Source organism: Loxodonta africana, chromosome 9 (genome assembly GCF_030014295.1).
Source record: "Loxodonta africana isolate mLoxAfr1 chromosome 9, mLoxAfr1.hap2, whole genome shotgun sequence".
In the NCBI taxonomy this organism is placed as follows: domain Eukaryota; kingdom Metazoa; phylum Chordata; class Mammalia; order Proboscidea; family Elephantidae; genus Loxodonta; species Loxodonta africana.
This window is the reverse complement of record NC_087350.1, coordinates 117,778,990-117,803,065: the sequence shown is the minus strand read 5'-3', so window position 1 is coordinate 117,803,065 and position 24,076 is coordinate 117,778,990. Positions and strand designations below refer to the sequence as shown.

At 43.2% G+C, this 24,076-nt stretch overlaps 1 protein-coding gene across 2 annotated transcripts in view; it reads left to right on the top strand.

Annotated features, from left to right (window-relative positions):
* GLIS3 (GLIS family zinc finger 3) overlaps positions 1-24,076 on the top strand; it is a 571,612-nt gene that overhangs the window by 162,922 nt on the left and 384,614 nt on the right. For both annotated transcript variants that reach the window (XM_003420476.4, XM_023539428.2), the window contains exon 3: positions 17,709-17,916. In XM_003420476.4, coding sequence (XP_003420524.1) covers positions 17,709-17,916 — 208 coding nt within the window. The remainder of the gene's footprint in view (positions 1-17,708; positions 17,917-24,076) is intronic.

Sequence of the window (24,076 nt, the reverse complement as noted above, 5' to 3'; positions counted from 1 at the left end):
AGGTAGGAGAACAGATGTTTGAGGTAAACTTTCTTCAGGAGAGCTCAGTTCACTGTTGACTGGGCTAGGGCTGCAGATGTCAACTTAGAAATTAGTTTGCCTGATTCAGGTGACTTGGATAAGACTTTTATTCTTCTCAGCCTTCTGTATTTGTGAGTGCATTCTTGGGAAGATTGCTGTTGGGCAGTGTTGCATGTCAAAGATGAGGGAAGTTTAGTTATTAACCCAAAATAGAGGGTAAAGAGGGGCAGTAGGCAGGTGAGGAATGAGGAAAGGGCCAGACTGAAACATTTCCAAAAGGTATTTTCGTTGTTTATACTTGTTAATTATTAATATTAATTATTGATGAAAAACGGCTTAGAGTTACATGCCACACATTGTTTTAGGAATAAATTATCACATTTCTTATCTGCAACTCGAGTAGATATTAAACTGTTTGAAATAATCAATATTTATTCATTTAGTAAGATTATCCCCCCTTCCTTCCAGCCAGAATTCCATGAATTTCCTGCACATAAAAGAGTTTATGTTATGAATGTATGCACTCTTCCCTCAGCTTTGGGTGGCTTCACACCAAATGGCTTTTTGAAAACGGAATCTGACCAAAGAAGGACAAAAACTGAAAAGTCTCTTTAGAACAAAGTATGTATCTCACACAAGGCATTTAGATAATGTAGAAGGCTTCGGAAGGTTAAAAATTGCTAAATTACTTATGAGTATTGTGCTTTGTCTCAAATTCCATGCCCTGTCAGATATGCACTGTAAAATTCACCTAGTTTCTTTCTTTCTTTTGTTTTTTAATTTTTATTGTGCTTTAAGTGAAAGTTCACAAATCAAGTCAGTCTCTCATACAAAAATTTATACCTTGCTATATACTTCTAATTGCTCTCCCCCAGTGAGACAGCATATTCCTTCCCTCCACTCTTTCTTTTCGTGTCCATTCGGCCAGCTTCTGACCCCCTCTGCCCTCCTATTTCCCCTCCAGACAGGAGATGCCAACATAGTCTCATGTGTCTGCTTGATCCAAGAAGCTGACTCTTCACCAGTATCATTTTCTATCCCATTGTCCAGTCCAATTCCTGTCTGAAAAGTTGGCTTTGGGAATGGTTTCTGTCTTGGGCTAACAGAAGGTCTGGGGACCGTGACCACTGGGGTCCTTCTAGTCTCTGTCAGACCATTAAGTCTGGCCTTTTTACAAGAATTTGGGGTCTGCATCCCACTGCTACCCTGCTCCCTCGGGGGTTTTCTGTTGTGTTCCCTCTCAGGGCAGTCATCGGTTGTAGCCGGGCACCATCTAGTTCTTCTTGTCTCAGACTGATGTAGTCTCTGGTTTATGTGGCCCTTTCTGTCTCTTGGGCCCATAATTACCTTGTGTCTTCGGTGTTCTTCATTCTCCTTTGCTCCAGGTGGGTTGAGACCCATTGATGCATCTTAGATGGCCACTTGCTAACATTTAAGACCCCTGAAGTCACTCTCCAAAGTGGGATGCAGAATGTTTTCTTAGTAGATTTTATTATGCCAATTGACTTGGATGTCTCCTGAAACCGTGGTCCCCAAAGCCCCGGCCCCTGCTATGCTGGCCTTTGAAGCATTCAGTTTATTCAGGAGACTTCTTTGCTTTTGGTTTAGTCCAGTTGTGCTGACCTCTCCTGTATTGTGTGTTGTCTTTCCCTTCACCTAAAATAGTTCTTATCTACTATCTAATTAGTGAAAACCCCTCTCCCTTGCTTCCTCCCTTCCCCCCGTTGTAACCATCAAAGAGTATTTTCTTCTCTGTTTAAACTATTTCTTGAGTTCTTACAATAGTGGTCTTATACAGTATTTGTCCTTTTGCAACGAAATAATTTCACTCAGCATAATGCCTTCCAGGTTCCTCCATGTTATGAAATGTTTCACGGATTCATAATTGTTCTTTATTGATGCGTAGTATTCCATTGTGTGAATATACCATAACTTATCCATTCATCCGTTGATGGGCAAGGTGCATCTTTTTGCTATTGTAAACAGTGCTGTAATGAACGTGGGTGTGCATATATCTGTTCATGTAAAGGCTCTTATTTCTCTAGGATATATTCCAAGGAGTGGGATTGCTGGATCGTATGGTAGTTCTATTTCTAACTTTTTAAGGAAGCTCCAAATCGATTTCCAAAGTGGTTGTACCATTTTACATTCCTACCAGCAGTGTATAAGTGTTCCAGTCTTTTCACAGCCTCTCCAACATTTATTATTTTGTGTTTTTTGGATTAATGCCAGCCTTGTTGGAGTGAGATGAAATCTCATTGCAGGTTTGATTTGCATTTCTCTAATGGCCAGTGATCGTGATCACCTTGTTTCTTGGAAATGAGCTTTTTAGGAGTTTCTGCATTTTGTAGTTTATCATGCAGGCTTAAATGATGTATATTCTGTGTACATTTCAGTGGACAAGTATGCACATGATTGAAGGTTGCTCTGGAAGTGAGAACTGGTTGGTACTCTTGTTGAGAGAGAATGATTGAGACGCACACACACGTACACACTCAGAGGGGGAAGGAGAGAGAGTGAGAGAGGAGAGAGACAGCCAAACAGACACACACACACACACACACACACACGGGGAGAGGGAGATTGAAATTGGACTGTTCCTCAGACAGATTGGGAGTTGGTGTGGTTTGGAGACTGACCTTTCTCTCAGAATCAGGCTATAAAAGTCAGTGTTTCTGCTTCTCAGGAATTATGGATGTTTTGAACATTATTAGATTCATTTTAGCCCCAGCCTTAAGGACTGCATGTCAGATTTATGATGGGTTGGACCCATTTTCTGGTCTTAGACTGTGTCTTTATAATCAGTTGGCTTTTCTCTATGATAACGTCCCAGCAGTTGTAGGCTAAGGTGTACTAGTCAAGGCATCAGCTACCTAAATGGTTGGTTATAGAAAATAACACCCACCATTGAACCACCTCTGGGGGTCCTTGTGCATTGGCTTGTGTGACACCCTGAGGTAACCTGTATTGGTGTGTTTTGCCAGTGGGGGAGGTTGCAATAGTGGTTTGAAAACCTTACCTAACGGTGGAGTAAGTAGGCTGATCCTGGATCAGTTCATTCTCTCTGTCATCTCAGGGATTTGCCCGCTGACCTCATCCACAGCTTGGAGATGATAGTTAGACCTCTGTGGGTAGTTGGCTCACCACTCTTCAGAGTCCCAATCTAAGACCAGGGTTTCTCTGGGGGATCTAGAAAAGTTCCACCTGACTTTGCTTTCAATAGGCTCACTTCCTTTTAGGAAGAAAAATTCTGCAGTTGTGTAAAATGTTTGGGGGCCTTGCCTTTCTGAAGTGAGGGTTACTGGTGATGCTTCCTGGGAAGAACAAGTCATTCTTTTAAGTAAACAACATGTTCTTGCTTAAATATTTCCCGGAACAGTTCTAAAGAAATATAATACAGGTAAGTTTTGTTATGCTCTTATTGTGAGTTAAGTTTACGAGAAGCAAAAGTGGGATTTGAATCAGAGGGGGAAAAAGCTTTTTTTTGTTTTTTGTACAAGTGGCTTATGTTTTCTATCTCATGAATTCTTACCATTTATAAAATTATCTGGTTCTTTGCCCCTACTCATGGTTGACTTTTCTCTCTTTTTTTTTTCCATGTACAGACCTTTGAATTATTTTTATTCATAAGTGAAAAATGTATTACAGCTTTATTTCCTTTTATTAATAGTTCCTTCTTGCCCTTAACCACATCTCTGACTTTTTGGCATGTGAAGCCCAGTGAGCTCATGCTTAATCATGTATAAACAACCATCTAATTATATGGTTTTGAATTTTCATTTGACCGACTAAACAAAAATGACACAGAAAAGAGAGACTTGACAACCTCCCTGTCTTCAGATACCTGGCTTCCCCCCCCCCCCTTCTCTCTTCATACATTTAGTGAAATGCGTGTTATAACTTATCAAAAAATCAGTTTGCCTTTGCCAAGTTTCTGAGGTAAAAAATTGTTCTTTTCAAGGCTACGTGTCAAAAAACAAGTTGGTCGAGCTGAATTATATGTCTTTTCAAACTTCTTGTGGACTGTATTCTTTCCTCCCTGGGACAGAGGTATTTCTAGAATTCCTCGTGCTGCTGGTGTCAGGTGACAGAGGGACATTTATGGGGCACGGTTTCTCAGTCCCCATCCCCTTACCTTCTCCCTTGAGGTACAATAACAACTATCCCTGATGCCATATCTTCCCACCCTCCCCCAAACCACTCTGATTGACACATTTTTGAAAGAAGCTAGTGGGAAAAATCTTGCCAAACAAAGGTGCTCACTGTACTTAAACAGGAAGGATGAAGTTGTTGGTTCCCTTTTCTTTCTCACTGGCTGGGTCCTAGAATTCGAAACACGGAGCAAAATCTCTTCTGAACAGTTAAATGGTTTCATGATAGATAGTTCAATGTGCTTGATGGAAGAAGAAGAAGAAAAGATGCCTCCCTTTATTTATTTTTCCTGACTATTTCACAAGATGAGTGTTTCAGAAGGTAGGTTTTGTTAACTCATATTCAATAGCCATGAGAGAGAAGAAAGTCAAGGGGGATTTGTGTGAAATCTGGCCACAGTGATTTTTCTCGGTAGTCCTTCAGCTTTAAAACATACATCTGGGCCATCCAGGATACTCCACTGGTCTCACTTCTTCAGGAGCAAGGAAGAATGAAGAAAATGAAAGACACAAGGGAAAGATTAGTCCAGTGACCTAATGAACCGCAACTACCACGGCCTCCACCAGACTAAGTCCAGTACAACTAGATGGTGCCCAGCTACCACCACTGACTGCTCTGACAGGGATCGCAATAGAGGGTCCTGCACAAAGCTGAAGAAAAATGTAAAACAAAATTCTAACTCAAAAAGAAAGACCAGACTTGCTGGCCTGACAGAGACAGGAGAAACCCTGAGAGTATGGCCCCTGGACACCCTTTCAGCTCAGCAATGGAGTCACTCCTGAGGTTCACCGTTCAGCCAAATATTGGACAGGCCCATAAAACAAAATGAGACTAAAGGGGCACAGCAGCTCAGGGGTAAGGACTAGAAGGCAGGAGGGGACAGGAAAGCTGATAATAGGGAACCCAAGGTCGAGAAGGGAAATTGTTGACATGTCATGGGGTTGTTAACCAGTGTCGTAAAACAATATGTGTACTAACTGTTTAATGAGAAGCTAGTTTATTCTGTAAACTTTCATCTGAAGTACAAAAAACAACAACAAAACATTCTTTTGGTTTCTCAAAGTGTGGTGATTCCGGAAATGCCTATTTCTATAGGCTAAAATGTCATACAGGTTAGGCCTGAAAGCAAGTTACGGCAGCTCTGTTCTCAGAGTTTAGGGTCAGAATGACCTAACTAAGGTTAATGTCTAAACAATCTTCCTTCTAGAAAATATTTTAGCCATTTCCTCATATTTTTTTCTGCCTGTACTAAGGAACTAATATTGGCCAGTGACTTACAGGGGCTGATTGTAATATTTTATTCCAAACTGTAGTTTTGTTTCAAGGTTCACGTTCTTTCATCATAGAAGAAGAAGATTAAAGCAAGACTTCTGCCTTTTGGAGTTATTTTTGTTTTGTTGTGGAATGTTTAGAACAAAGAGGAGAGCAAAGCCTGGCAGAGTTTATAATTTGGTTCACCTGGAGCAGTCAGAAGAGTTACTCTAACCACCAAGTTAAGGACTCTACCTAATTGACCGTTAGAGAATTGGAGATGATTTCTCTCCTTCCCGTTGACTTGGGAAGCCATGAGATCTAACGTTGCTCATGATGGGTTCTTTGTACTCATGTGCTCAATGTTTGTATGTTATTCAGGAGATGAGCTTTCAACTTTTTATTCCTATTTATTCTCAACTATAACATTCAGACCCAGGTACATAACTACTACTCCTTAAAAAAAAAAAAAAAGTATTACTTTAGGGGAACGTAAGCACAACTCCGTTTAGATTTTTCCTAGGTGTATCAGTCTGTATTATGATGGCTTTTTTGCTTTCATGGGAAAGGATTTGGGTTGGAGGTGATTTTTTTATTTGTTTGTTTTAAAGTAATTATTTTTATTTTGTTTATTGTACTTTAAATGAAGGTTTACAGAACAAACTAGCTTCTCATTAAACAGTACACATACTGTTTTATGACATTGGTTAACAACCCCACGACACGTCAACACTCTCCCTTCTTGACCTTGAGTTCCCTATTACCAGCTTTCCTGTGCCCTCATGCCTTCTAGTCCTTGCCCCTGAGCTGGTGTGCCCCTTTAGTCTCCCTTTGTTTTATGAGCCTGTCTAATCTTTGGCTGAAGGGTAAACCTCAGGAGTGACTTCATTACTGAGCTATAAGGATGTCCGGGGGCCATACTCTCAGGGTTTCTCCAGTCTCTGTCAGACCGGTAAGCCTGCTGTTTTTGTGTGAGTTAGAATTTTGTTCTACATTTTCCTCCAGCTCTGTCCGGGACCCTCTATTGCGATCCCTGTCAGAGCAGTCAGTGGTGGTAGCCGGGCACCACTTAGTTATGCTGGACTCAGTCTGGTGGAGGCTGTGGTAGATGTGGTCCATTAGTTCTTTGGACTAATCTTTCCCTTGTGTCTTTCGTTTTCTTCATTCTCCCTTGCTCCCACAGAGGTAAGACCAGTGGAATATCCTAGATGGCCGCTCACATGCTTTTAAGACCCCAGACGTGACTCACCAAAGTAGAATGTAGAATGTTCTCTTTATAAACTATGTTATGCCAGTTAAGCTAGATGTTCTCCTTGACCATGGTCCCCACAGCCCTCAGCCCAGCACTTGGGTCCAGAGACGATATTTTTTACTTGTTGTTTGACCCGCCTTCGGGTATTCTATACCAGTTGCTGTCATATCAACGCTGACTCAGGGTGGCTCTGTGTGTGTCAGAGTAGAACTGTGCTCCATAGGGTTCAGTGGCTGATCCTGGGGAAGTAGATTGCCAGGCCTTTCTTCTGAAGCACCTTTAGTTGAACTTGAACTTTCAACATTTCAGTCAGCAGCTGAACGCATTAAACATTTGCACTGCTCAGGGACCCCTCAGATACTGTCAGCTAGGAGTTGTTGCTTGTGATAATGTCTGACATGCCCCCGCAGGGTGTAGAGGTAAGACATTCACGTTTAGTTAATGCCAACTCACGTTCCAGTCCTGTTTACAGAGGTGCTTAAATCACTTCACGTCTCTAATGAGTTAAAAAAAAACAGCGTTAGATAAAGGCAACAGAAGGGAATCTATAGTATATAAGTCCTGGTCCAATTGCCTGTGTGTGTAGATTAGTGATGTTGGAATTTTATTTTTATATTCTGAAAGTTTGGTTAAATTTATACAATGACAGGTTGCTTGAGCCAAAGAAGAGATATTTCAGCCTCCCCCCCGCCCAATTTAAAGTAATTTTGTAGTTGGCGTGGCTTACTCTACCAATTCAAGTATACAAAAAAAAAAAAAAAAAATTATTTCCTTTAAATCAAAACAAATCAGACTCCAGGACCCCATTTTTCTGGTTAGCAGGAAATTTAACCATGATCATTGTTGCTTAGGGTTCCCTGATGCCCTGCCAAGGTATGACAAGTTTCTAGGGTCTTTGTACAGAGCAACATGTTCCAAGAGGCTTTTCTGGTTCTTGATCTATGAGGTTACTGCTGAGATGCCTGCTCACCAAGCCCACATAGTCTCTAGAAATCTGGGGCTTCTGTGCATAGCTTGGGCACAGGAATCTGTGCTGGAGCTGGGAACCCCAGGACATTTAGGGGTCCTGCTGTCCCTGGGAGCTGCCAGAGAAGAGGTCACTGGTCCTTCACTACGTAGACAACTGTCAGACTGCTGTTCCTCCCCAGATGTCACTAGTTTCACTTCTCTCCCCTTCTCCTGCCCTCCTCAGAGGCATAATCCCAAGGAACTTAGGCTTCCACAGAGGACTAGAAGCCAAGGAGAATTCAAGCAGCAGCTACGTCTGTTGTTGTTGAGTTGACTCAGACTCAAGGCGACCCCATGTGTGTCAGAGTAGAACTGTGCTCCATGGGGGTTTCAAGGTTAATTTTTCAGAAATAGATCACCAAGCCTCTCTTCTGAGGTGCCTCTGGGGGGACTCAAAACTCCAACCTCTTGGTTAGCAGCTGAGTGCTTTCACCATTTGCACAACCCAGGGCTCCAAGCCTATAGGTAAAAAAGAAAACCAAACCCATTGCCGTCGATTCTGACTCACTGTGATCCTGCAGGACGGGATAGAACTGTCCTCTAGGATTTCCAAGGCTGTAAATCTTTATGGAAGCAGACTGAGACATCTTTCTCCCGTGGGTTTTAACTGTCAACCTTTTGGTTAGCAGCAGAGCGCTTAACTATTGGGCCACCAGGACTCCTTCTAGCCTATAGCCTAACACTCCCTGTATTGCTCAGTACATAAGACCTGCTGCTGTAGTCCTCTGGGAAACTGATGCAGCTTTCTCCCATTGAAGTGGGTTTCCTTCCTCCCTTCCTGTCATCTTATATTTATGGAAGTCCCCTTGGTATAGCCTACCGATAATCATTTCACCTTGAAGTCATGTATTTTCACAGATTAGTTCAGCATCTAAGCCTGGGTCTTAGCCTGTTAAATGAGATTGGAAGAAAAGAATTGCCTGACTCATCTCTGTCACCTGTAGTCCCTGGAGCAGATCCTGTAGCACAGAGCCAGGACCCAATACGTGAATACGACCCGTGAGCGATAAATTGCTAAGTGGTACCTGTACTAGTATTACCGTTTTTCAGAGTCATGGTTTGCTTATCTGATGTTTGTATCTGCTTTGGTCCCACAGGATTGTTAGAAAATTTGTCGAGGGACAAGGCAGTAGAATGTGCTTACATTTTCTCTTTGGTTTTCTAGGCTAATTGTTGGTGAACTTTATTTAATGCTCTTGCTATCTTCTGAGAGCCTCTGAGGAGCGTAGCCACTTTCAGTTAACTTGGCAAATCATTACAAGAGCGAATGGAAGGATCAGCACAAACAGTCTCTGCTAATTAGTTGATAATTGATGTACAATAGCTGACCGATGGAACTTTAGAATATTAACTTTGTCGGAGGGGTATTGTTTAATTCATCTTCCCGTCTTCATGAGGTGGCCTGGAGCTGTGTATTCTTAATAATAGCTTCTCAGGAGTGCCATAGTGGTGGGGAGGAAGCTCGGGTGTCTTTGTACAGGAATCCAGGGCACTAAAAGACACAGAAAGGAATATGATATTTTTTGATCTCTCAGAGCATAAGTGTGACTCCTCCAATACAGGGATGACACCAAGTGAGTAATGCTGGTGATTCCATACTTTGTGGTCGGCATTCCTGCCTGCTGACTCGGCTGGAAGAGTGTTGGTGTGAGAGTACATTCTTCTTTGTGGGATAAACATGGTAGATTTGACCAACGGGACTCCTGCGGGCAGAGTGGTGGGGGATTGATTGCATGATTCCTGGGAATTGCCATCCATCTGCGTCCAGATTTGGGCTGCTTAATGGCTGGGACAAAGCAGCTTACTTTTAGAATGGACTCACAGAACAGTCTTAATATGAAGCCCCCCCCCCCCCTTTTTTGACTTTATCTCCTAAATCTTTATCAACCAATTATAAAATCCTCAATCTTACCCAGGAATCCCTGGGTGGTGCAAATGGTTAACATGCTCAGCTGCTAACTGGAAGGTTGGTGGTTCGAATCTTCTCAGAGGTGCCTTGGAAGAAAGCCCTGGCAATCTACGTTTGAAAAATCCACCATTGAAAACCCTATGGAGTACAGTTCTACTCTGACACACATCCACACATCGGATCACCATGAGTTGGAGCTGACTTGTCAGCAGCTGGTAGTACCTGTCCCTTGTACAGTGAAAAGCATATACTTCTCAAAGTTCTCTCATCTACTTGATTCTTATCCCGTTTTAGAGAAGAGAATGGGTCAGATTGGTGCTGTGCTTTGTCCAAGGTCAGGTACCTCGTTACTAATGGGCTCTTATGGTTCTGCAGGAGCCCTGGTGACGGAATGGTTAACAGCTCCACTGCTAGCCAAAAGGTCAGAAGTTCAAATCCACCAGCTGCTTCTTGAAACCCTTTGGAGCAGTTCTGCTCTGTCCTATAGGGTCGCTATGAGTCAGAAATGACTTGAAGGCAACACAGTTTTTTTTTTTTTAAATGCTTCCTTATCACAGGAAAATAAATATGTGCATTAGAATGTTAAATGTGTTAACTATTTCAGTACAGGAAGTCCCTGACCTATGGCGGGGTTCTGTTCAGATGACTACTCTGTAGCAAGATGGTTCTGACTTAAGTTGAATACCTTCTTTTATTTTTTAATTTTCATTATTATTGCCTTTTATTATCAATATCTTTATAAATCCATTCTTTATTTGTCTTTGTGGGTTGGCATGAAAATGATAACATCAGCAAATCACTTGCTGCAATATTTTATGTAGTACACATTGCTAACAATAAAAACCAAAACCAAACACGGTGCTGTTGAGTTGATTCCAACTCATCGTGACCCTATAGGACAGAATAGAACTGCCCCATGGGGTTTCCAGGGAGCGACTGGTGGATTCGAACTGCCCACCTTTTGGTTTACAGCCAAGTTCTTACCCGCTGTGCCACCAGGACTCCATTACTAATGATAAGATGTACCAAAAAAAAAAAAAGTGGGCGATCATAAGTGTGGTTCATTGTAACTCGAATACGTCGTAAGTCGGAGACTGCCTCTATTAGTTTAGAGACATTGCTCTTAGTCAGTGCAGGAGTATCTGATGATTCTCTTAAGAATATAGGGCATGATGTGTGTCTGACTCACATCTGCTTTTAGAATTATACGTGTTCATGTTTGTATGAACTTAGAGAAGGATGTGGAAGGATACAGCCTCAGCTGTTGGAATTGATTCTCTTCGGGGGTGGTCCAGCACACGTTTGTCAGTTTGTTGTACTGCGGTGGCTTGCGTGTTGCCGTGATGCATTCATGAGGGACAGGATTATGAGCTTTTCCTTCACACTCTTCTGCATTGCTTGCTTTTTATAGCGCAAATCCCCCTCCCCCCCCAAATCCCTGATGCTGTTAAGTCATCCTGACTCATAGCGACCCTATAGGACAGAGTAAGACTACCCCATAGGGTTTCCAAGGCTGTAATCTTTATGGAAGCAGACTGCCACATCTTTCTCCCACAGAGCAACTGGTGGGTTCGAACCTCCAACTCTTTGGCTGGCAGCCAAGCACTTAACCACTGCGCACTAGCACACACATACACATAAGTATATATTACTTTTAAATTTAAAATATCAATACAGTTAATCCTGAATAAGAGAGAACAGCTGCATCCTAGACAATGCTTTGATATATGCTAAACTAATAAACCGTAGAGATGAAATTTATATGCCATAATTCCTAATATAATGTTGGCGCCTGTGAGGGGGTTCCCGATAAAGAGTACCTTTCTTTCCTACCAGAAGGTCCCTTTTTTCCAGATAGAGGATATGTTGGAAGGCAGAGCTTTGTGTGAGAGCCCAACAGCCCTGCTGACTGCCTTACCCAGTGCAGGTGGCTCTGCTGGGACAAGTGTCCTGTGAAAGGCTGACCCCGTGGAAGAGCAGAGAGCTGTGCCTCTCTCTGGGCAGGTTCGGCCCCAGGAGGAAACCACAGGGCTTCCTGAGCCACTCACACCCTGTTATTCATCCTACTTTGGCAGAGAAAAGCTTACAACAACAATAATAACAATAAAACAATAAAAATAATCAGCTTCTATAGAGATAGATGGGTGAATGGATGGATAACCAATTGTTGCTGAGTTGACTCTGACTCACGGCGACTCCATGTGTGTCAGAGTAGAACTGTGCTCCACAGGGTTTCCAATGGCTGATTTCCTGGAAACAGATTGCCAGGCCTTTCCTCTGAGGAAAAGCTTCTGGGTGGATTCATGGTGGTTTTGGTTTGATATCTATGTCAGTTTTAGAAGAGTCATAGATGAACATAAGTATTTCTGAAGGATGCAGCCTCAGCAGGAATAATTGCGACATAAAGGACCATTTGACTTCAAGAGAGCCCTGTTAACTAATGACGACGTTAATTAAAAACACCACCCCGCTCAGATGATCTATCTGTTCAGAAACTCAAAAATGCAAAGCACTTGCACTCCCACCAGCATGCAGTGATTTTGGCTAGAAACTACATGGTGCTCCGAATGCCATCTTCCCCGATCCTTAACTGAGCAGTAAACACATTAAAAAAAAAAAAAATGCAGTCTCTAAAAATAAGCGGTATTTCAAAATGAAAACCAGTGCCCAAGCAGTTGGCACATCTGGTAGTTTAGAAAAGTTATACAGTTTGTTTTCAGAGAATGATAAGCCAAGGAACATTCCAGCTTGGCCAGTTGAAGCCTTTTTCTTCTATCTGTGATGACACCTGGTTTTAAAAAAAAAAAAGTTGGCTTCAGGCTCAAAGCAAAAAGAACATTGGAAATGGGTAGAGAATTAAATAGCATCATTTTACTATATTGTTTTATGCAAGGAATTATACAGAACTGTTCACCTTCTTCAGGAAAGAAAGTGGGAAAAAGAAGCAAGAGAAGGCAGATAATGATAACAGTAACAACGATAACAGCAGCTTCCGTTCACTGAGTACCTACTGTGAGTTGGCAGTGTACTGAGTTCTTCATGTGTGTTATTATTACTAGATGCACAGTGACCTTTTGGGGTGGTGCTATTTTTATTCTTATTCTATAGACGAGAAGACACAGACACAGAGATGTTAAGCAGTGTCCCCAAGTCACACAATTAACAGGAGGGGTCACAGGCAGGCTGTCTCTGGAGCCCACACTCTCGAGCACTGCGTGATTCTGAGGCATTTGCAGGTGTTTTGTACGCCTGGCATGATGAAAAAAATTTTAAGGAGTTAGGTGGTTGCATTGAGCACAGTGGCTCCTGGTCAAACCATTGTTTGCCTTCACTTGTGAGACCAATGAGGCCATTTTTCCAGAACATTCTCATAGTTGTGCCACAGACATCACGCGTTCCCCAGGAATTCACCGTTTATCCTCACACTGTAAGCATAGGTGATATCTGTTAGAAGCCGGCTTGGTCTCCTAGGCCGCCATGACAAAACACCACAAAGTGGGGGGCTTTAAAGTCAGAAATAGGTTGTTTCACAGTTATGGAGACTAGAAGTCCAAATTCAGGGCATGGACATAGGGGAGGCAGTCCTTTGTCTCTTCAGCTTCTAGTAAACCCAAACCCACTGCCATCGAGTAGATTCTGACTCATAGCGACCCTATAGGACAGACTAGAACTGCCCCGTACAGTTTCCAAAGCTGTAATCTTTACGGAAGCAGACTACCACATGTTTCTCCGGCAGAGTGGCTGGTGAATTTGAACCACCAACCTTACAGTTAGCAGCCAAGTGCTTTAACCACTGCGCCACCAGGGCTCCCAGCTTCTAGTAGTTGCCAGCAATTCTTAGCATTCCTGGGCTTGCAGGCCCATCTGCCTGTGTTGCCTAATGGTGTCTGTCTTCCCCCGTGTGTGTCTGTGTGTCTGTATTCCCCTCTAAAAGACACCATTCAGAAGGGACTAGGTTTAGGAGCCACGTTACTCCAGCATGGCCTCATGAACATGACGCAAGAAAACTGGTTCCAAACAGAGCCATATTCACAGGTGTAGGGACTAGGACTTCAACACATCTTTTAGGAGACACAGTTCAGTGTGTAACACTGTGGGTGGATGATGTCAAAGTGGGCGGTGAATTTGGGAGAAGGGAGTGACCTGATGGAGACACTGGGGAGGGAAAATTAGCCTTTATTACAGGGATAGAAATGTACGGATCCAGGCTGGAGGATTACAGAGGCAGCCTTGGCCACTGTAAGCTTCTGGCCGGGGAAAATGAATTTATAATTACTCCTTCCACTAACTTCATCGTCTGTCGTGACCTAGTAATCAGGGCTGTGAGGAGCATCAAAGCACTAGCTTAGTTGGAGGTTTTTGAAAAAATGGCACTGTGTTTCAATCAAGAAGACAAGGAGGGTTTCAATGGAAGTAATTTATCGGAATTTAATATTTACTTATAACTGTCTTTTTTATGTTGTATACATACACATAGACAAAACGTTTGCTGTTTCAGCATCTTGCATGTGTACCATTAAAAAAAAACCATTGGGTGACATTAATTACGTTTATCATGTGTGACCATCACAACCATCTGTTTCTAAAGTTTCCCATCACCCTTAGCAGAAGCTTAATGCCCCTAACCGATGACTCCCCACTTCCTCCTCATTCCCACCCCTGGGAACCACTAATAAACTTTGATCTCTGTGCATTTGCCTGTTCTAGCTATTTCATATAAGTGGGATCATACAATATTTGTCCTTTTGTGTCTGTTTCACTCAGCATGATGTTTTCTAGGTTTGTCCATGCTGTAGCATGTATCAGGACTTCAGTTCTCTTTGTGGCTGAATAATATTCCATTGCATGGATATGCCACACATTGGTCATCCATTCATTCTTAATGGACATTTAGGTTCTTCCCACCTTTTGGCTACTGTGACTGGTGCTGCGGTGATCATTGATTCTCATGCATTCATTCTTGACTTCATTGGACAGACTTTATTGTGTGCTGTGTGCCGGGCCTGGACTAGGTGCTGAGGAAAGAGGTGCATTGTCTTCTCAAGGGCATTGTTTTCACAAAGCTCCGGGTGGAGGGGCGGGGTGCCAGGCATGGAAGCAGTTCAGTTCCCTGCAGTGTTCTAGGTGCTGAAGCAGATGGGTCATACAGGGTGATGGGGCAACAGAAGGAGGAATTGCTCACATCTACCCAGGAGGCAGCAGTGTTTGGGTGGCGCAAATGGTTCATATGCTTGGCTGCTAACTGAAAGATTGAGGGTTCAAGCCCACCCAGAGGCACCTTGGAAGAAGGCCTGATATCTACTTCTGCAAAATCAGCTGTTAAAAACCATACAGAGCACAATTCTACTCTGACACATATGGGGCGCCATGAGTTGGAGTTGACTCGACAGCAACTGGTCTGGACCCAGCAGGCGGTGGGGCAGTGGGGGGGGGGAGGGCATGGGTGATAGAGGAGGTGACCTTTGAATCCAGTCCTAAAAGATGTGCAGGTACTTGCTAGATAGACAGGTAAGAGAGTACCAAGAAGAGAAGAACACGGACAAGACAAGAATTACAAGAACTCTTTCGAGCTATGGTACTGGAATTCCATCATTTCTAAGATATGCCTGTTTGTATATCTCGGCATCTCTGAAATCTGGACACCGTGCACTGGTGTAATCAGCAGCGCATGTTCTTACTAGAACAGAAAAGAAGGTACATCTCATAATCGAAGGCATCTTTAGCTTGATAACAGAAGGTACTGATACGCTTTGCCATCAAGTGGTATTTCTTGGGTGTGCTGTTCCAGGTGCTAATATGCCTCTGGTTTAGAGGTAGATACTAATACCTTTTTATTGAGGAGGAAACTGGTGTGAAATGATTGAATTCCATAAATGAATCTATGACATTAAATTTGACAGAATATTTAACAGTCGTGGTTGATTTTAATAGTGATGACTGGTAGCGATAGAACAAGATGAAAGAATTCAGGAGTTTTATGTACTGGAGCCCTGGAGATGCAATGGTTAAGTGCTTGGCTTCCATCCAAAAGGTTGACAGTTGGAACCCACCCAGTGGCTCTTCAGGAGGAAAGATCTGGCGATCTGCTCCCGTAAAGATTATAGCCTAGGAAACCCTATGGGGAAATTCAACGCTGTCATGGGGTCACTATGAGTCAGAATCAACTCGACAGCACACGACAATATAATGGACTAGGCTATGAGCTGTCACACTGCCTTTATCCACGGTGAAAAGGGAGTCTGTGGATGGTGCAGTTAGTGAGTATGGCTGCTAACTGAAAGGTTGGCAGTTCGAGTCCACACACAGGTGCTTCAGAAAAAAAACCTGGTCATCTACTTCCAAGAAAAAAAAAATCAGCCATTGAAAACCCCGTGGAGCCCGGTTCTACCCTGACACACATGGGCTTACCATGAGTCAGAACTGATTCAACGGACAGCTGGTTTGAAAAGCAAGTGGTATGTAGCTCTCGGGTTTCTAAAGATGCTGGGTTTATGATGCATTACGTAAAAATGTACCCAGCATTCTTGGTGTCAAGATGAAGTCTCGATGGTACAATGCTTATGAGTTTAATGAAAACAGAGAGAACATCTATAACTCATTTTCAAGTCACAAGAAGATAGAGCAGATGTAAGCTGCAGCGGGTGGGGGAGAAGGGAGGTTCTGCCTTGTGCATCTGGGAAAAAAAAATCAGAGAGAAATTACCCTTGGGGTTGATGATGGGAAGTGTCCAAGAAAGAAACCAAGCATTGTAGCACCTAAGCTTCAGTCCACAGGTACCATGTACACACACCCTGGTGGAATGTTTCTGCTCTGTCATTAAATCCCTTTGTGACCTTGGACAAGTCAATTACCACTTGGATTTTGGTTTCCCATGGGGGTTGGACTTAAGCAGGGTCCCTGCCATTGTGACTGTACCGGCCTTTTTGAGAAGCGATTTCACTGATGCGAGCTTGCTAATGGCTTTGAGGTCTTATTTATGCCTTGGTTTTGTGGGCTCTTGGAAGAGAGTGTCAGAAAAGTTGACAAGTAAAGGCACTTTTTGGCTATTTATTTAATTCTGGGGGAAAAAAAAAAAAAAGAAAATTGTACCCCCTGGGACTCAGGAAAGTCTCAGTGACGCTTTTCCACCTCCTTTGATCCCAAATATTTCAATGAGGTAAATGGGGAATTTGGTGAGAAAATGTCAGAGCCTAAACTGAGCTCATAGTCTGTTTCATTTTTTTAGAAATGGAAACAGACTGGGTAGTCATGGAGCCCTGACCAGGTAGTTTGCAAAAAATGTTTGTAAAAGCACATCCATGTAGAAAAAATGCTTAGCATGAGTAGACCAGGGTGATTGTTTTTATAAACGAGTCATAACTTTGTTAGCCTCTCTCATCCTTGCTTTTCACTCTGTAACTGACACAGATTCTTGTGGGTTTTTTTTTTTTTTTTTTATCCCTTTTTGAGTATGTCCCAAATTTCACTAAACTGGAAGATTGTGACTAATGAAAATGAAACATTTATGTCGAATTTGGCTACCATGTTGCTTTTAGAATGTGGGTTTTGCATAGAACCCTGTCTTCCTGGTTTGTTTTCTAATTGGGTATATGTCCCATGACAATGTATTGGAACGAAGATGAGAACTCAAGGTTTCAGAATCACAGCCAGACCATATCCTTTTAAAGAGACTTTTTGGAAGGCCAGGTTGGGAATGAAGACAACCAGTTGAGCAGGTTTTTATCAGCAATGCCAGCTTCACTTGCAGGGTGACCCAAGAGACTAGCTATTCCAGGAAAAACTTGGTTTGATATAGGTAATCGCATCTCCTTCCTACCTTAACCCTTTAGGTAAGGAGATTAGAAAATATTTTTAATATGACTGGGCACTTCCACCTGGACGCAGCAAAATAGAAGCACATTTTGTATGAGCGGTGATTATGGGGTAGTTTCTACTGTAGCATGATAGCTTGTTCATTGGAATTCCACGAAGCCCTTTGGTATCACCAATACTGCGAAAAATGGTGATCCAAGGACTGGCTCTAAAGATGGGTCCAGATGTAAGTGTGGACATGTGTGTGTTTACTGATGTCTGATGTAAGGGGCACAGAAGCTAACCTGATTCATTTGTTTTTAGGGGCTCTTGGCTTTGGGCCTCAGTGCAAGTCCATTGGAAAAAGCAGCTGCAACAATCTAGTGGTCACCAGCAGCCCCATGATGGTTCAGCGACTGGGACCCATTTCACCTCCAGCAAGCCAGGTCTCTACAGTATGCAGCCCGCTCAGTCCTAGCTTACAGAGGGCAGTGAACGCAGCCAGCCTGAATATACCTCCTTCAGATACCAGGTCTCGCGTTATTTTTTTTTTCCTTCTTTATGGTATAATCACACCCCATGAGTGAGTGTTTTCTGTTCCTGAACACGCACACGTGCGCACACACACACACAAGCGTGCATGCATGTACCTCCTTCAATCTAAGCTTTGTAGGAAAACATGTATGAAAACCAAGTACATACAACACTGTCATCTGAATTGGAAGGAATGATGTTATAACTGCTGTCTTTCCGTATGAGCGAGATGACCTCAATATGGATCTTGGGCCTGAGGGAACAAAGCCCAGTGTGTACCTTTGTCGCCTCCTGGTGAAGCATGTCATGTTGTGGTCTAGAAAATAGCGATGTTCCATATACCTCTCTTACCTGTGAGGCTTTCAGTGTATACGTTGTAGCATGCCCAGGCTGCTTTATGGTTTGTTTCTCCTGTCCACCCACCCATCTACCTAAGTACTTATTAAGTACTTCCTGTCTGCATCAGAGTCCCTGGCTCATGCAAATGAGTCATGTACTTGGCTGCTAACTGAAAGGCTGGAGGTTTGAGTCCACCTGGAGCTGCCTCAGAAGAAAGGCCTGACAATCTACTTCTGAAAACGCAGCCATCGAAAACCCCGCGGAGCACACAGTTCTATTCTGATACACGTGGGGTCACCAGGAGTTGGAGTTGACGCAGCAGCAACTGGTTTTGGCTGCTGTCTGCATAATACAGTGGTCAGAGCTTAGGGAGATAGGAGAGAAAGTAAAGAGAGAAATCAGGAGTCTCAGGAACTCAGGAGGTGTCTGGGAAGGCACACTTTCAGGTAGAAATTACATAACAATTCAAGACCATGCTTGACCTGGTACCAGAAAAAGTAGATACCATGTTGTTGATGTCATGTGCTGTCGAGTCAATTCCAGCTCATGGTGATCCTACAGGGCAGAGCAGAACTGCCCCATAGGGTTTCCCGGGCAGTAATCTTTACAGGAGCAGATCATCAGGTCTTCCGCCTGTGGAGTGGCTGGTGGGTTTGAACCACTGACCATTCGGTTAGCAGTTGTGTGCTTAATCATTGCACCACCAGGTCTCCCTTTGTCTCTATCTCTATGTCTCTATCTCTGTGAGTGACATTTGAATAGAATAGGGAAATCACCCCCTCAGACAAATTTTTCTCTCTGTCAAAATTGATATTAGAGGGGGCATAAGCCAAAATACTCTGTAGTATGTAATGTCTGTTTTCAGGTGTGAAATGAATTATTTCATCTTCCAGAATTTGTCTTCTTGAAAAAACACAACCCAAAGTTTTTGCATCTTAGCCCTGGTTCTAAGGAGCCCTGATGGCTCAGTGGTTAAGCACTCGGCTATTAGGGTCGGTGGTTTGAACCCACCGGCAGCTCCCAGGAGAAAGACCTGACAGTCTGCTTCCATAAAGATTACAGTCTAGGAACCCCTATGGGGCAGTTCTACTTGACCCGATGTCACACAGCAACAGCTGTGGCTCTGCTGTAGCTGTGACCATGCAGAGGGATTTTACCTCTCTGGACCTCTGCTCCTCATCTTTGGAGGGCTGGGGTGGCTCTGAGCTGTCTTGTATTTCTGGAGTCTCATTTCTTCTCTTTCTCCTTTCTCGCTCTTCCCTTCCTGCCCTTCTTTTTCCTTCTTGTGTCTTGGCATTGCCCTCCTAGCTGCTGTTTGAGACTCTGAAACTGTAGCCCTGGAATTTTTTTTTTTTTGTAATGCCAATATTTTTTTATGAGGTGGAAACTTGTTTTCCACCAGAGACTTTTTGTGATGGGAAGCTGCTGTCATTTTCCCATTGATGATTATGCCTTGAGGGACTCCTCAGACTTGCTGAGTGTTGCATGTAAAATTAACAGTGCTCATGGGGAGGTGTCATCGGGAAGCTTCGGCTTCCCGTCTGTGGTAATTCCAGCCCATGCCTTGAAGGCAGAGAGACATAATTAATGGAGAAGCTGATGGTAGGCCTGGCACAGGCTGCTCGAGCATATACCTGACGCGGTCCCTTTCAGGGGATCGGCCAGGGAAGGGTCATTATTGCAGGGTTTTCTGGCATATTTGATTCCTTAGCATAATTTTATATTCTTAAAAGACAACATCTACAAGATGCACTGTCAGGTGTTTTCGACTGCATTCTGAGAGTCTTTCTATGGAAATAGTTTCTTTTTGCAGGGTGAGCAAAGAAACAGGAGTTGAGAAGTGGCTTGGTGAAGTCTGGAACTTTCTTTTAGCAATCTGGAAAGGTTGCATTTGTATGTGATCTTTCAGTTGGTTTGTGTGTCCATCAGAGGAGAGAGAGGATAAGATACAGCAGCTCGACTTGAAGGCATTCTGCTGTCAGGAGATAAAGGGAAGATGAACAGAGAGTCTGCTTTGTGTTTTATCCACTGAGGGCAGCGGGGTGGGCATTGGAGCCGGAGAGGGGACCTGAACTCTTCAATCTGAGATGGCCACCCTGTGCGAAGCCTTACTCTTTTGGCTGCAGGGAAAAGAATTGTATTCATGTATAGGTAGTGGGTGGTTTTATATATATATATATATATATATATATATATATATATATATATATATATATAAAAGTATATATATATATATGTATGTATATAAATTTTTATTGTGCTTTAAGTGAAAGTTTACAAATCAAGTCAGTCTCTCACACAAAAACTTATATACACCTTGCTACATACCCCCAGTTGCTCTCCCCCAAATGAGACAGCCTGCTCCCTCCCTCTACTCTCTTTTCATGTCTATTTCACCAGCTTCTAACGCCCTCTACCCTCTCATCTCCTCTCCAGGCAGGAGATGCCAACATAGTCTCAAGTGTCCACCTGATCCAAGAAGCTCACTCCTCACCAGCATCCCTCTCCAACCCATTGTCCAGCCCAATCCCTGTGTGAAGAGTTGGCTTTGGGAATGGCTCCTGTCCTGGGCCAACAGAAGGTCTGGGGGCCGTGACCACTGGAGTCCCTCTAGTCTCAATCCGACCATTAAGTCTGGTCTTTTACAAGAATTTGTGGTCTGCATCCCACCGCTACCCTGCTGCCTCAGGGGTTCTCTGTTGTGTTCCCTGTCAAGGCACTCATCAGTTGTAGCTGGGCACCATCTAGTTCTTCTGGTCTCAAGCTGGTGTAGTCTCTGGTTTATGTGGCCCTTTCTGTCTCTTGGGCTTGTAATTACCTTGCGTCCTTGGTGTTCTTCATCTTCCTTTGATCCAGGTGGGTTGAGACTCATTGATGCATATTAGATGGCTGCTTGCTTGCTAGCGTTTAAGACCCCAGACACCACTCTCCAAAGTGGGATGCAGAATGTTTTCTTAATAGATTTTATTATGCCAGTTGACTTAGATGTCCCCTGAAACCATGGTCCCGAGACCCCTGCCCCTGTGATGCTTGCCTTTGAAGCATTCAGTTTATTCAGGAGACTTCTTTGCTTTTGGTTTAGTCCAGTTGTGCTGACCTCTCCTGTATTGTGTGTTGTCTTTCCTGTCACCTAAAGTGGTTCTTATCTACTGTCTAATTAGTGAATACCCTTCTCTCATCCTCCCTCGCTCCCCCTCTCATAACTATCAAAGAATATTTTCTTCTCTGTTTAAACTATTTCTCAAGTTCTTATAAGAGTGGTCTTATACAGTATTTGTCCTTTTGCAACTGACTAATTTCACTCAGCATAATGCCTTCCAGATTCCTCCATGTTATGAAATGTTTCACAGATTCCTCACTGTTCTTTATCCATGTGTAGTATTCCATTGTGTGAATACACCATAATTTATTTATCCATTCATCCATTGATGGGCACCTTGGTTGCTTCCATGTTTTTGCTATTGTAAACAGTGCTGCAATAAACATGGGTGTGCATATATCTGTTCGTGTAAAGGCTCCTATTTCTGTAGGATCTATTCCAAGGAGTGGGATTGCTGGATCGTATGGTAGTTCTATTTCTAGCTTTTTAGGGATGCACCAAATCGATTTCCAAAGTGGTTGTACCATTTCACATTCCCACCAGCAGTGCGTAAGTGTTCCAGTCTCTCCAACATTTATTCTTTCGTGTTTTTTGGATTAATGCCAGCCTGGTTGGAGTGAGATGAAATCTCATTGTAGTTTTGATTTGCATTTCTTTAATGGCTAGTGATTGTGAGCATTTCCTCATGTATCTGTTAGCTACCTGAATGTCTTCTTTAGTGAAGTGTCTGTTCATATCTTTTGCCCATTTTTTAAATGTGTTATATAAATATATTTTTAAAAAATTATTTGTTTTTCTTGATTACCTATGTGATTCTTTATCATTATAGAAAATGTATCCCTGGATGGTGCAGATGGTTAAGTGCTTGACTACTAGCCAAAAGGTTCGTAGTTTGAACCTACCTGAAGGCATCTCAGAAGGCAGGCCTGGTGATCTGCTTCCAGAAGGCCACAGCCATTGAAAACCCCATGGAGCAGTTCTACTCTGACATACATGGGGTCGCCATGAGTCGGAATCGACTCAAAGGTAACTAACGACAGCAACATAGAAAAATGTGGGAAATAGGAAAACACAAGGCGACAAATGAAAGTCATCTTGAGTTCTGACCCCTGGAGACAACCTTGGGTGGACTTCTGATGCCCAGCCTTCTCTTTATGCTCATACAGATGCATCATAAACACGTCTTCCTTTCTACCAGATCAGTAATAACCTACATAGTTTTATAATCTACTTTTTCAGTTAATATACTATGGGTACTTTTTCCTGTAATAAAAGTCTTCTCAGGCATCAGATAATGGCTTCTTGCTGCCCAAGGTTCTATTTTATTAATAAAAACATATAAATAAGAACAAATTTTCCTCAGTCTTTTATTTCTGGGCATTTAATTGTATCAGTTTATTTCAGGATGATAATTCATGCTGTTTTGGATCGAGTCTGTAAATGTGGGTCTGCACATCGCTGGTTTCACCTTGGTTTGGGAGTTCCGTGTGATCTGCGTTCAGCATGTCTTCCGAGCTTGGCATTGAACCAAGTAATTCTACTTGCTCATTAGACCTCTTGTGGCCCAGTGAGAGTGACTTGATTCTTGCTTTACCAGCACCCGAGACTTCTGCCCGCCGTTTCTGAGTTTTTCATACTGGGTCTGTTTTGAGCTGTCTCTCCTTTCCTTTCACATGTACTTCCAAATTAGCCCGCCCCCAGAAATGACACCCTTGGGTCAGATGCACGCAGGGAGATGGAAGTTGTTCTCAGTATGCCTTTGGAAGCACAGCTCCTTGTCACCCTTTCTCAAGGGCCCGGGTGCTTCGCAGCAGGGTTCCAGATGACAGTCCTTTGGAACCTTTCCTAGCCATTCAACATAGTTTTGCAGAAAGAGATCAGAACATTTGGGTTCCATTCCTAACCTGTGTGAGTTGAAACCTGTCACACCAGGTCTCTTAACCAAGCAGACTGCGGGGACTGTGGGGTGTGAGGTAGGGAGGACAGCAGACGTCAGGTGTGATCCAGCAAGGTAGCTGCCTGTATCAGAGGCTGCTTCAGTTGTACTTCCAGGAGGACTTTGGTGCTCTTCTTTTTTAAATTTGGTGTCACTGAGAGGAATTTCACAGAACCACGGGATTTATTCTTTGTAAAATAGAGGTAGTGGAAAAAGCTGTTCGGCGTACCTCAGTGGTTGTATCAAGTGAGATATCATAGAGGGATCATCCTCAGAAAGCTGTAAATGATGGTTAGTCATCATTTCATATTAATTGGTGATTTATTCACTTTCTTAGTTGGCAGTTTTTTGAGTGCCTGTGTGTATCTGATGCTCTGAGGGTGGATGCTGGGGAAGTAGAAAGAAAGCCTTTCTCTTGGAGGGCTTTGGATTTTATTGAGGAAGATAACACACAGATGCCTGAAGCTAGCTACCCTTAAGGCACAGCACAGACAGTAGATGGAGTCCTTTGGTAGGGCAAGTGGTTAACATGCTCGGGGTTAACACACTCAGCTGCCAACCGCCAACCCAAAGGTTGGAGGTTAGAGTTCGCTCAGAGGCACCTTGGAAGACAAGCCTGGTGATCTAGTTTTGAAAAATCAGCCATTGAAAACCCTACGGAGCACAGTTCTACTCTGACACACCTGGGGTTGCCATGAGCTGGAATTGACTTGACAGGAAGTGGGTTTAGGTGTGGTTTGAGGAAAATGAGAAGCATCTCTCCACAGGGGAACAAGTGAATGT